The 14,110-nt window shown below is 42.6% G+C and overlaps 1 protein-coding gene across 1 annotated transcript in view; it reads right to left on the bottom strand.

Moving 5' to 3' along the window:
• Positions 1 to 14,110, bottom strand: part of LOC138513860 (Golgi membrane protein 1-like) — a 191,322-nt gene that overhangs the window by 12,551 nt on the left and 164,661 nt on the right. Inside the window, exon 9 of the mRNA XM_069628975.1 lies at positions 12,504 to 12,668. Coding sequence (XP_069485076.1) covers positions 12,504 to 12,668 — 165 coding nt within the window. The remainder of the gene's footprint in view (positions 1 to 12,503; positions 12,669 to 14,110) is intronic.

Here is a 14,110-nt window from a genome sequence, read left to right as displayed (position 1 = left end):
GGTTTCACTGTGAGTCTGAGAGCATCACCAGGCAGTCTTGATATGATAGGTTATTTATAACCCGCTTAATACCGAGAGCTTTCCAAGTGCGGACTCTGGGATTTAACTTGTGTTGCTCCGTGTTGTCTTGCTTCCAAGACTGGCACCTTGCCGCTGAGATATCCTCCTGAATCTTAGATGAGATTCATGAATGGGCACATAGTTATTTTACAGGATTCACCCAAATTGGGCGAAGACATATTCACCAAAACCACCAAACGCCATTTCCCGGATCTCTGTCCCACCAATGCTTTAGCATGGTCTGCCTTATGACCAGGGTACACCACACAGAGGAGGAGGAGGTAAGGACTGGGTGGAGGTGGGACGGAGGAGTGCGGTTAGGGGTATTGGGAGGGCTCGGTGGTGGGGTAAGGGGCAGGGAGCTAAGGGGTGGGGTCGGAGGGAAGGGTAGAAAGGATGTCTTGGGGCAGGCTTGTGGTAGCTGTCTGTCCGCGTCAGGGGTTGGAGGGTATGGAGCAGAGTCCATGATCGGGAGGTGCAATGGGAGAGTGATGGGAGTTTGAAGGCAGAGATCCTGCCCGCATTTGAGATGTAAAGAAGCGGGGACAGAGGAAGGAGCCACATCACTTAAAGTGATTCAGTGTCGAGGGTATTAGAGGGAGAATCAGTGGGCAGGATTCGGTGAGTCAGAGTCGGCAGGGAGCCAAATTGGGGAGTTGCGCTGCAGCAAAAACACATAGATCCCTTTTACAGAGCTTTTGTATATGACCTAGAGACCTGATACCTAAAAAGACCTTGGAGCCAGATTGACAGTAGTAGTGCAATGTGACCTTGACGTTTAGTCCTCATACCTTCGCCACCATAAAGAGGGTGGCTGGGCCCCTTAGCAAATCTGAAACTGCCATCATCACTCTAGAATCGTGACGATATCGAAATAATCGATGCTGGTGCTCAGGACAATGTCCTCGCAGAGGTCTTGCTCGGCAATGAGCTGATTGGTTTGCGCATGCCGCCCCAGGATCATGAGGTTGCCAAGAGTCTGTCGTCACCCAGTGGCAGGTCCAGAAGGGAAAGCTTGCTGAGGAGTGTGCTCCTGGAGTAGAGGGGCATGAAGAACATGCCTGCTGCCAATGGACAGTCGCACCCAAGACTTGCAGACCGGCCTGCACTAGCGAGAGAGGTTTTTAAGGGCCCTGAGGGCCATCAGACTGGGCATAAGGCAGGAAATATCCATGGGAATACAGATGGACTTTCTATGATGTTTGGCCAATCAACACCTGGCGGACATCCTACTGGGGATTGACCGCTGCTATTCTAATCTGGAAAATGCACACTATAAGACTGAACGTTCCAACCTACACCTCTGGAATGAGGCCCTGAGCGTTTTGTATTTTCCCCAATCTGGTTTATTCAACCTTTCCCTCATGAGCCCTCTTCTGAGGGTTCATCGGGATGCAAATACCAATTGTACCTCATGAGAGTCTCTTTGGGATACTATGCCCCAACTAACCCTCTTTCCCTGTGCAAGTCTCTCAACACAGATGGCTTTGAGCACTCCACTGTTTGGTGCCATCCTTTGTTTAATTCTAGTGGTAAATAGCTGCTGTACCCCAACAGAGAACTCATATATAAATTCAATGCAAGATACGACGCCCAGACATTGTTCCTACCACTGAGTGAGTGGGATATTGATGTTGCTGTTTATGGACATGCAGACTGCCTGCCTCAGAGAGTGCAGCTGCGATTGATACAAGCAGATCTAACCTGTTTGTGAAGATGTTTTGATTCAAGCTCAAATCCACACATGGGAGAAAGCCCAGGAAGAAGCCCATGAAAGTTGAATGAAGCCGTCCCCCACTGGTTGGTGACCACATGCATTTCAATGACACGAGCCTTGTGATTAAGAGTTGAACCTCTCTGTGTTCAATCTCCTGTTTAACAGGAGTATCTGCATCCTTACTTTGTTAAACCTGGGGACAAGTCATGACGCACACTCTGGTTAAATTCCGAATAGCAGGTTCAAGCCCTCAGAATGCCACAAAAGACGTTTAGAACCCATGCTTCTTTCCTACAGCCTGAGTCAGCATCGTACTTAACTTTACAACACGTGAAGCATATTTGCATCATAGCTCCCTGAGTGTAACACTACTATCAAATGGAATCCCCATACAAACTGCAAGAGAAACAATTTCAAAATTAGGTAAACAGAAGGATATTAGACATAGGGATGTATTATGCCAAGATCTAAAGGAGCAACTTATTATTTGTATTATGAACAAATCATGCCAATCAATGAAGGGATGAGTAGGACATTATCATATTACTGATTTTTTTTATGTGTACTCAATGTAAAAGGCAAAAGGACAGGCCCCAGAAACTAGGCCTACTCATTTGCTCCTTACTTTTCAAATCTGCAGCTAGAAGTACCAGCTGTCACGAATGCACTTTCCACACACAAGCCTTGTGAAATAATCTGCCCCATGAACTCCAAAAAAGGGGAACGGCTAAACATCATAGCTACCCAGGGAATCTTGTAACAAGAGGATATAAGAAGGAGGCACCCTATGTCCCTTGGGAGTCTTCATTAATTACCAGAGGAGGACCAGATGGGAAATGATAAAAGTATGTGTTTCTGCTTTTAACAAATAGCCAAGGATTCAAGATGATTATTTTGAGATAGTGGCCTTTAGTCTCCTTGAAAGTACCTGGCTCTGAAAGAACCCTGTTGGTACTGAAAAGGGGTAAGAACCTAAGGGACCTAATGTTCCACTCTTGCACCAGTACCCTGACACAACAGACTAGGATTAATACTTCATGAAGCCTCCTGCCAGTCCAGGAGCATCAACCATGTGCGTCTTGCTTAGCATCCCTACTCACCACTATCTTGGAAAATGTGTATTGGGCACATAAACATGCATATACGACAAACATACAAACTGCAACAGTAAAGGGGGGATGTACTGCATTCAATACCCCGAATAAATCTGCATGCAGCTATAATAAATAGAGGAGTGCACACTAGAACCAGTGAACACTGACCGTTCCATTTGTACCCCATTATATGGAAATCAACCATTCAGACACAGACATTCAATAGATCTGTTGGACTTGTCCTGTTTTGTTCTCTGGCTTTTTCTGGAGCCTGTGTCCCGCACTGGGGGCTGATGTAAGGAGCCGTGGTGGATGAGCGGGTCTTTCAAAATACTTCATCTGGGAGGTTTCCAGTTGTCTACATTTTCCAATCTTTTAATTTGCCATTTCTTTTGTATTGTACTCTTGATGCGTGAGTCCAGCTTGAGAACTGGGGGCATTGTAGTTTTATGTCTGTACTTCTATCTATAGATTGGACTCGCACTGTCTTCTGTTTTGGTTCTTGTTTGGTGTTATTATCGGAAGTTCTCCAACACAGTTAAACCACCGGATGTGCCTGCCTCTAGATTCTTGTTGATGGGATTTATCGCATGTCTTTATGACTTCTGCAGATTTCTTTATTCTACATTAGTTCTGATCTCTTGCCTTTTTGCTTTATACTAATTCGTCCTTGTTTTGGTTTACCTTTACATAGTTTTCCCACTTGCTCTTTAATTGGTCGTTATTATGGTATTTTCATCATATCTACACTTCTGAATTCATTTCATAAGTTTTTGTCAAGTGTTGAAGCATAATCGCAATAGAAGCACCATGAATAAATAAATAAATAATAAAAAATAAATAAATAAAGCGATAATAATTCTGATCAAACTCTGGCCTACAGGAAAAGAGAATGGCTATATCAATTGTAATCACATATCACTGGCCTAAATGAAATATTAGAATGACTCTCTTTAACATTCAGATGTATTTATCCTCTCTCTGTAATACTTGGAAAATTGTGTACACAGCATATTCAGTCTTGTTATGGTTTAACTTAAGTATACTTGCTCTAAGAGGATAATGTATTGTGCAATTGATAAAGTACAGTCACAGCTAAATTAAGCTTTATATGTACTCCATTGCTGCTGCTTCTTCTTCTATATATAAAATACTCTGCACGCATGGGCAGGTGTTACATGTAAGTTCCATAAATGTGCCTGGTCATCGACATTTCTGTGTTTAGTCTTGAAATGTATTGATGTTATCTAATGCTCCATTACCACACTCAGTCCCCATTTTCCACATCAGTATCCTGTAGCCTTTTCCAAAATGTTGCGTTTCACATCAGGACACACCTTATGTGGACCTCTTACATGATGTGCGGATATACAAACAAAATGAGTTCCAAGATTGAACTCTCACATCAATCTTGAACAGCATAAGTCTACTGCCATCATTTTATACATGTGATAAGTTACTTATAGCTTCTTGCTTGTCTCCTGGAAGATGCTCATACTAACAACTACTCGGGCAATGTAGCCCCATTTCCTTCCATCTCTCGTAATTGATGCTTTTATGAAGTAACATATGATATGGAGGCTAATCAAATATTTACATAAACTCCCCCTCTTTAAATTGGCTATTTAGGGAATCAGCCCATGTGTTATAACCATCAATCTTGAAGATGGCTGGTATGACTAAGATTTTTCACTTCCCCGTCACCTTGTGCTAATCCTGCTCCTGAATTGTTTTTCACAGAAAACTATGAGCTTATATTCTTTTCAGTAACACATTCTCCCTTTCACCTTTGGTTTTTGAGTAAATAACATATCCAGGAAACACAAGACATTCATTCTCACAGTCAAACCTCTCTTAGAGCTGGTGGTTCCATTGTGTCACTAATTTATAAGTGTTAAGGTGGACATACATGTACTTGTTTCCTGATGTATGTTACTGACGGATAGAATGTGGTTAGGATAACAGTTTCCCATTGCTATTTGTTAATAATAGTACTATCTACAGTAGAGCTAAAAGATCTTTTTATCAACCTTAGGAATACTAGGCCTTTAGATCTTGTTGGTTCAGATGAAGGCATGGCAATTAACTTGCACTAAGAAACAAAGACATGCACATCGGCCATCTGTTAACAAGTCCCAAGTTCAACTAATTATTCAATGCCTACATTTGTTCTTTAACCACAATATGTTTTATGTGTTTTAATGGCGTCAAAACAAATGTCTTTTGTAATTTGATGGGATTTTGTACAAACACAATAGTGTCTTCACTTTTGCATTTCTGTAAATAGTATGCATCTGTATTTCATTTTTCTAAATTATTTATTGTGTGTTGGTGTGTGCGCACATGCTTGTGTGTGTGTATTGTGAGAATACAAGTCTTGCAAACTGTCATCTTATACAATGACAATGAATAATAAATTGAACAAAATGGGCTATATGTGATTTTACTGACCACAAAAACAGAGTGGTACATAACAAAGTGGAAAGAATACCAAAAAACACAGATTTTGTTTTGTTTTTTTTTTTAATTAGGGGGGCAACCCTTAAACCTTTAAAACACCACCCCAAACCCATCCCGACCCATCCGGACCCATACCGACCCATTTTAATCCCTTTACCCCACTACCTTTTATTTATTTAATTAATGGTTGCTGTGTTTTTCGATGTTTTTGTCCACTCTGAAATGTACCACTCTGTTTTGTTTCAGATATTTTGACTGCAAACCAACAAAATTATCTCCAACCAACCACTTTACTAATTTAGTTGATGTGTTCATCATAACAATTGGAATAATGTGTGCCTTTGGAGCATGGCATAGCAAAATCTACACCAGAACAATGTTATGTTTATTGTAAAATGTTATGGCACCTGTTTGTGTGATGTAACTCATAATTTCTTGAGAAGAATATATGCAGTGGTGTGCTTTTACTCTTATATCCTGGTAATAAGGATGAATGTTTTACCCGCGTATTTACACAGAGTGGGGAATCCATGTGGTGTGATATATGGTGGCATCTATTTCCAAGAAATATGAACTCATCACGCTTACTGTGGATGTGATGGACTTTTGCTGGCCAGATAGTGTGGGAACATAAGGATCGGAATCTACTTGGCGGCTGCGTAGCTGGTAGTTTTACTTTTCAAAACTGTTGAAAACTGTTTTGAACCTATCCCATGTTGCCATTACAGAGGGACATCCCTCTATACAATAGTGGTGCAATAGTTTTTCTATGGTCCTGTAGTATTCTAAAGAATTTGTTCAGAGGGAATACATGCTTGTGAATTGAAGGAATGCCTTCTTCACAATGTGAATCATTGCTTTGTACACGCTTAAGTGGACTTGTTTCCCAAGTGGAGCACACCATTTCCAGGGGACTCGTGGCGGTCTTGTGCGGGGCAGGCACCCCATAAACCCTCTATTAGTCTGCTTCCTGTGAGGTAGTTAACAGATAATGGATGAGATTCCGTCATCCATACTCGTCGGTAGCCATAGAGTGAAACTATGCTAAGCCTATGAGACAGATAAATCGCCATTATGCACCAGAAGTGCACACTCAAGGGCCTTCTCAAGGAAAAGAGTGCCTTACTACTCCCAAGTGTGTCATACTACAGTGCAGGTTGTTTGAAAGAAATGTTTAGATTGAGAGGTTTTGAAACAAAACGTTAGAACATAGTGATCAGTGTTGCCGCTGAGAACCCAAGCGCACTTCAAATAATGGCAGGTGTATGAGTCAGGCCAACAACTTCCTGTCAAAAGGTGCATGCCTTAAAGATTTTCTTAGAGTTTTTCTGGAGTGAATGAGTGCATATCTTCAGCCCAAAAGAGTAAGAGATGAATTGGGTACAGGATAAGCTGGGAAATCCAGCTGGTGAACTTGCTGAGAAAGGATAGGTCAAAAGCAGGCGGATGGTAATTCCACAGATAATATTCACTAAGCTGAATGGAAATTGAGTAAAATAGCAGCAACTGTGCTGGTGGCCCAAAACCAGCACATGTCAGAGTGCAGAGGGTTGAAATATCCCTATGGATAAATTCCAGGTTTTCCAGAATAATTTCGAAAATAATTGGAACTAAATCATCAAGATAACACAATCTTATGTGTTCCAAGAATGGGTCACAAATAGCAGGACTCGATTGAATGGTTCAAACCAGTCTTGTACCGCTAGCCTATTCTTGACGGCTGAGCCAGTTTTAGGGGAAACCCCTTTATCAGCTTATCATCATCAAATATGTAAGAGGAGAGGAGGTGGGCTGAAGAATTCACGCTTAATCATGTGTTGTCTTGGCATAATGGGACGTGGGATATAATGAAGGCTAGTGAAGGAAAGAATTCCATTTTTCATTAGGCAAGATATTGCTTTTATGATACGGTGTAAGTCAGAGGACTACCAAGAACAGAGGACTACCAAGACCAGAGTTTTTCACAGTGGAGTAGGTGATAAGGGGAGGTGGCCATATCTCACTAGTAGGGAAAGATGGACCCCAAATGTAATTTAAAACAGTAAGCTGGCTCTGTGCAGCTATGTAGAGATGGGTAGGCTCTGCTTTAAAAATAAACAGGCTTCAATGTACTTACTGGACTCGCTTGAGACTGACTTGACATTTTTTTAGCATGACCAAAAATGAAAGTGTAGCGATTAGGCTAAAGGTGTGCAAATATTTAGGCTCATTTTGAATGAGGTGTATAATCCTGTGGAATGAGCGGGTCCGCAGCCGGCACTGGGGAATTTTGATTATTTTCTGGACAAGCTGGTAAAAGGGTACAGAAATCTCCTAGGTGGTTCCCCATCCAGGAAATAAGCATTGATGGCACAGACCATGTACATGCATGTCGATCAGTATTACTATGAATCTCTTTGGTTTGTTCCGCTTTTTTTCAGGTTTAAAAAGGAGATGGGACGCCATGAGTATAAAAGCTTCTTCGCCTGAATCAAAATGAGATATGGGAAACGATGCTATCAGTTTTGATGCAAGGAGCAGGGAAATGAGCAGGCCATATTTCCGTCTCCTGGTCTTGCTCTTGCTGGGGAATCCTGATGAAATGGCACAGATATGCATAAATAGGCAGAAAGCTTGTCGCTTCCTTTTTATCTCTGTCTGTGTCATTTACCACCCCAATCAAAATTAGGCCTTTAAAGTACATATAGCATAACATGTCAGTATAACCTACTGTCAAGCAGGACTAGTACTAATTAGCTTCTATAAGGGCGGACCATTGGTGCATTATATGCTGCTATCAACAGGTCATGTGTCTCGAGAAAGGAATGCATCCTACTTAAAGATGGCAGCCAAATTCGATATAGAAAGTGGACTGTGCAGTGGTTTCAGGAAGGATAACTTATACTTTTAAAATAAACAGTGTTGACTTCACCTTAGAATGTTTGCCAACAGCAAAGTTTTAAAACAAAGAAAAGCTAATAATACAGATTCTGAAACCTGCTTACATATAGATGACAATATTCTCAACAGCAAAGTTCTAGGACCAAAACATCTTTAAAATGCAGATAGTAGCAGTTTCAAAAGTGAACTGTTCTCTTTTATAGAATCGACTATAGCTCAACTCAAGTGTCTCTTAGTTAGTTAGGCTTCTAGGACCGTTTTTAGGCGCCAACAGTAAAGCTTTTGAGTCTTATGTTGTGATCTGCACTCTTTTCTTCCCACGTATGGGGAAAGCCACGCAGCAATTGGCTTCCATGGGAGAATCGCCCCTTTGGTTGGAGGGATCCCGTCTGTGAAGCGGCAGTGTACCAGCTGAGAAGATATTGGAGTTACTGGGCCTCATTCCGAGTACGGCGCTAACCAATGGCGCTATTAACGCCTTGGTTGACGCCGTACCCGGACCGGCAGCGCCTTGGTGGATGGCGGAATTACCGCCCCATTCCAAGGTTGGCGGGGCAGTAATTCCCCAATCCCCATTTACCCTTCCCCATTCCCATTCTTGCCCCATAGGGCATAATGGGAGTGGGGAAGGCGTCAATTACGCCACCGTAAATTACGGTGGCGTAATTAACATCAAGGTCCCTTAGCGCCATGGTTTTTAACACCTGCTAAAAGCAGGTGTTAAAACCACCATGGCGCAAAGGGAACTCGGAGTATGGCGGTAAGGGATTACCGCCACCGCTCTCGTTAGCGGTGGCCGCTATCCCTTACCGCCATACTCGGAATGAGGCCCACTGTGTTCCCTGGACATAAACATAGGAGGTATGGATAGGGCACTGGAGCTGAAGGGGTGATGGGATGGGAGAGGCATGTAAAAATGTGTGTTTGAACACTATTAAGTTACGTGGACATAGTAAAAAAGCTGTTGGTCATCCTAGTGATTGTAAATAACTATTTTTAATGTAATACTGTGGAAAAACTAACTCGGGCCCGTTTTTAATCATGAAAAGATATTTACCTCAATGCCCCAAACAAACTCTTACTCATATCCTTAGGGGTTGCTGTGGGTTCGAGGGGTGACAAGAACCTCAAACACGCAGGACTGGTGGTAGCAAAGATAGACCTGGCTACTAAATGGGGGTGGGGGGGTCGCAGCGGTACTGACGATGGCCATGTGGAGGGAAGGGATGGATCACTGCAGAGCACTAGAAGACATAGGGCCTCATTACGACCCAGGCGGAGGACGATGGTGCTATTAGCACCATGGTCCATTCTGGTGTCCGCCATGGCGGAATGGGGAATTACCACCCCATTCCGAGGTTGGTGGGGCGGTAATTCCCCATGCCGCCATGGCCCTTCCCCATTCCCATTTTTGCCCCACAAGCCTCAATGGGAATGGGGAAGGCGCTAATAACGGTATCGCAAATTGCAGTACCGTTATTAGCACCAAAGTCCCTTTGCGGGTCCCTACTTTAACGGCTGGAAAAACCAGCCGTTAAGGTCGGGTCCCGCAAAGGGACCTCGTAATTAGGCGCTAATTGGTTAACGGCGCTGCAGCCTTTTACGTCGCCGTTAAACACTTAGCGCCTGGGTCGTAATGAGGCCCATAGTGTGCAGGAGACGGGGTTGCCCAGATACATTGCAAAGGTATGGGGGAAGTGGGACCTGGGGAGTTGATATGTGAAGCACCCCCAGAGAGGCAGGGAGACTTCACACAGGGGGAGCACCATATCGAAAACATGTACAGGGGAGGGAATGGGGAAATGGATTGGAGAGGGTCGGGGGAAGGGAATCTTGGAGGGGAGAGGGACATAGCTGTGAGTAATGCTGCTATTGTTGTTTGTGTTGTAGTAATTATTTGTGAATTCTTGTTTTGTTCTATTGTTGCTTCCAAAAAATCAATAGAAATTGTTTATTTAAAAAAAGTTATTTACTAGGTATGTGAGCATTTTTAAGGTACTGTTCATCAAATTACAACAAATTTTGAGATGAGTGTATCATCATCTCAGAAAACACTGTCATTTGACAAAGAGTAATTAAATAACTTCCATATACCCAGCAAATGCCTTTGTATGCAAGGTAGTGTTTGCATGCTCTTACGTTAAGCATAGGCATAGTAGAAAGACTTATGCTTAATGTGTTGAATGTACATCTGGTATTTGTGGGCAATACTATCACAGTTGTAGCCTTCCAAGGGAAAATGCTAGTAATATTTGGGGAAATGTCATCACAGATGAGCTCTTACGGGGCGCATTCTGGCAATATTTGGGCAAAGACAAAACAAAAGGTGATGGCTGGTAGATATAGAATTAATCGTAACAGCTGCCGCAGCTCTGGGCAATTGTCCAAGCCATTGTTCTTTAGCCTGCCAAGCCATTAAAAAAGGAGAAAGACCATATGCAAATCAGGCTGTGCATACACGTCCCATTGATCATTGGGTTTAATGTATAGTTTAATGTATAGTGTTTTTTTTTCTGGAGAAACGCAGGTTGCAAGTCCCCTTTCTTTTTTTTTTTTTTACATCTTTATTTACGATTTTCAAACAAATACAACAAGAAAGGATAAAAGCATTATAAAGATGATCACATGAAATATTTTCCAAAATAATTAATTAAAAATGAGCATCAAATAAGAAAATAAGAAATACAATGACAGAGTGAACAAATCAATAAGAAATAATCATTAAACAAAGATACTCGCATAGTAAAATGACCCAAAATCCATAAAACAACCACAGATAAAACAAACTAATAGACAACCAAAAAATAAAAAATAAAAAAATAAATAAAAACAAAATAAAAATAAAAAACAAACAACAAACAATCCACACCAAACAAACAAACCATCAACCAAATACACTCATACCTCACTTCCATCATCTTGTGTTATATCACCATACAAATCAGTAAAAGGTTTCCACAAAAACCAATATTCTTTTTCTTTACCCTGCTTCTTGGATAGAATCAATTCATATTCGGACATTATAATCAGATCATTAATCCAGTCCTCTATATTTGGCGTTTTTCTAAGTGTTCAGTGTTTTGCCCAAAGGAAAATATCAAAAGAAGGAGGGAGGGCTTCCCTTGTAGGCCCATGTCTCTTAACTCACATGGTTGTGGAGGGTGGCACCTAGCTTGGAGTAGGCACACTCACAAGCCACACCCATTAGCCGTCCATGGTCTCCAGGTCCAGGTGAGCTCTCACCCACCAAAATCAAAATCCTCTGTTTTCAGCCACCCTGGAGACGCAAAAGGGTGAGAGGTATGCAGGCCGGCAGAACTTACATTGAGGCCATTTCTAGTGGGGTGGTGATATTACATTTAGTCATGTTGTGGATGGTTGATGACATTGGGCCTCATTACACGGACGGCGGTAAGGGTTAACGGTCACCGTTAATGGCAACGGTGACCGTTAACCCTTACCGCCTTACTACGAGGTCCCTTAGCGGGTTGGTGCTTTAACGCCTGCTTTTTGCAGGCGTTAAAAACCAACCCGGTAAGGGACCTCAGAGCTAATTATGGCACCGCAAAATTGCGGTGGCGTAATTAGCGCCTTCCCCATTTCCATAGAGCCCTATGGGGCAGAAATGGGAATGGGGAAGGGCAATGGCGGAAAGGGGATTTACCGCCCCTCCAACCTTGGAATGGGGCGGTAAATCCCCTTTCCGCCAAGGCGGTGCCGGTATTTTACGGTATTTTACCGGCATGAGCCATGGCGCTAATAGCACCATGGCTCACCGCCTACCGTGTAATGAGGCCCATTGTGTTAATTCATGCTGTGGATGTGTGATGGTCTTGTGGTATGCTCGGGAGTTCCTAGGACTTGTGGGGGCTACTAAACAGATAATCAGATTGAATCCTCTCCTGCTGATGGCTGGAGGGGACTCTGGAAAAGCAAAGCCTGCTAGTGATAGTGTCAGAGCCAGGAATTGGCTGTGTGCAGAGTGAGTGCAGGGGGACACAAAAGGAGAGTTCGCCAAAAAGGATCTCCTACATCCCCTAGCCAGATGGTCATGAGTGTCGCCCTTCTATGTAGCAAATTGGTAAAAAAGGCCCTGGTATGATGTATGAAAACGCTAAATTAGCGTTAAGGTTATAAAATAATGATTGGCATGCTGGCAATGTTTGTCCGCTAATGCCCTATGGGCTAAAAGAGTTCACAGCATTCTCCGCAGGAAATGCATGTTGCACTGACTGAAGTTGTATTTCATCAAATATTTTAACAGGGGGAACAGGACAAGACGATAACCATACCTGAATTAACGGGTATATTTTTGGGTTGATTTTCCAACTGCAGAGGCACTGTTGGCTCCCCTCTCACAGGGGATGGTGCTGGTAACTTGGCAGCGGGTGGCACGGCTGGCACGGCTCCTTTTTTGTCATCTTCTTCATTGGCTCCTGACAGGACTTCCTTGGGAACTGAAAAGATAGCAACACGTCACCTCTCATGATGCACAGAGCACCATGATATACTGGAATTAATATGACACTGTCATTACAATCCCCCTTATATTTGAATACTTCCAGCCTGCAGCCAATCCGGATTGCCAGACCTTACCCCGCCCTGCGCTGGCGCCTGCAGTATAAGACAGTCCTTCTGCAAGGCGTGACTACACCAATGCCTCATCCCACCCTACCTTATTCCATATAAGGGCCTGCTGGATCTGCCATATTGGCACGGGGGTGGAGATGGCGGCTTACCACATCTGTGCTAAGCTACCAGCACCACTGTATCAGGCCAAGGAACCCGCCAAGCAAGTACCTGAACACAAATCAGGCTCTGGGTATTAGTGTCCTGGGATTCCAGGATGCATTTAGAGGCTGCTGTGGAATGATTTAAACAGATGAAAACTCAAACAGATTGGCGTTTGGAAGGAATGGGATTGGGATAAGGTTATGAACAATCCAGGATAAAATACCCTTTTTTAGGCATCAGTAGAAAGTAACAGGCCAGTGGCTAACAGTTGGTTAACAGAATAGGACAGAAGATGGAATGGGCACATGGGGCAGATAATTGGTAAAGGAGGTATTATCAATCAACACTGGCATTGGCATCCAAAGGGCAAGGTTGGAAAACAGTTTTCTGTATTTTTAAGAACAGTGCAGAAATGACCATGCCTGTAAATTAGATGGCTTAGCATTGGGTTATGACAGCATGTTTAAATGGAGAGATTGACCAGACTGAAAAAGAGCACCAGTTGCACAAAGGGGCTGTTAAAAGGGCAGGTTGTACGGCACTTGTTTGCAACATGGCAGTCCTGTTTATTAAAGGAAATGTGTGGACCACGATTGGAGAATCACTGATGCCGAGAATTGGGAGCAAATTGTATGTATATATATATATATATATATATATATATATATATATATATATATATATATATATATATATTTTATTTGGAACTTTTAGTTTCATACAAAAAAGACAAACTTTTCGTTACAAACATCAGTTCCTTTTACTCATCTCTTCTCTTGTTCCTCTCCAGAACTGTCATTTTCATGTTATTTTTCCAGTTGCAATGCGTCCATAAAATTGATTATTGCACAGGTCAGTCGAGTGTTGACGCCCGACATCGAATACACCCACCATTCTTCCATGTTATCATTCTGTGGTGCCAACTTATATAGATGCTAAGAACGTTGTGTTGAAATCTTGGTACATTCGATCAGTAGATGTTTCACTGATTCTTTATGATTACTACAGTACCTACACTGGTTATCTAAAGTTGTAGGGTCTCGTTTTAACATTTCCATCTCTTTAGTCTTATACAGATTTAGACGCAGAAACTTATCTCGATGATATCGAGACCGAAACCTTGCTAAATATTTTGGTATCACATCGAGTTTCTGTGAAGCAGTAC

This window comes from Ambystoma mexicanum, chromosome 12 (assembly GCF_040938575.1).
Source record: "Ambystoma mexicanum isolate Mex_15411 chromosome 12, UKY_AmexF1_1, whole genome shotgun sequence".
Taxonomy (NCBI): Eukaryota; Metazoa; Chordata; class Amphibia; order Caudata; family Ambystomatidae; genus Ambystoma; species Ambystoma mexicanum.
The sequence above is the reverse complement of the archived record's forward strand: the minus strand, read 5'-3'. Positions and strand labels throughout refer to the sequence as shown.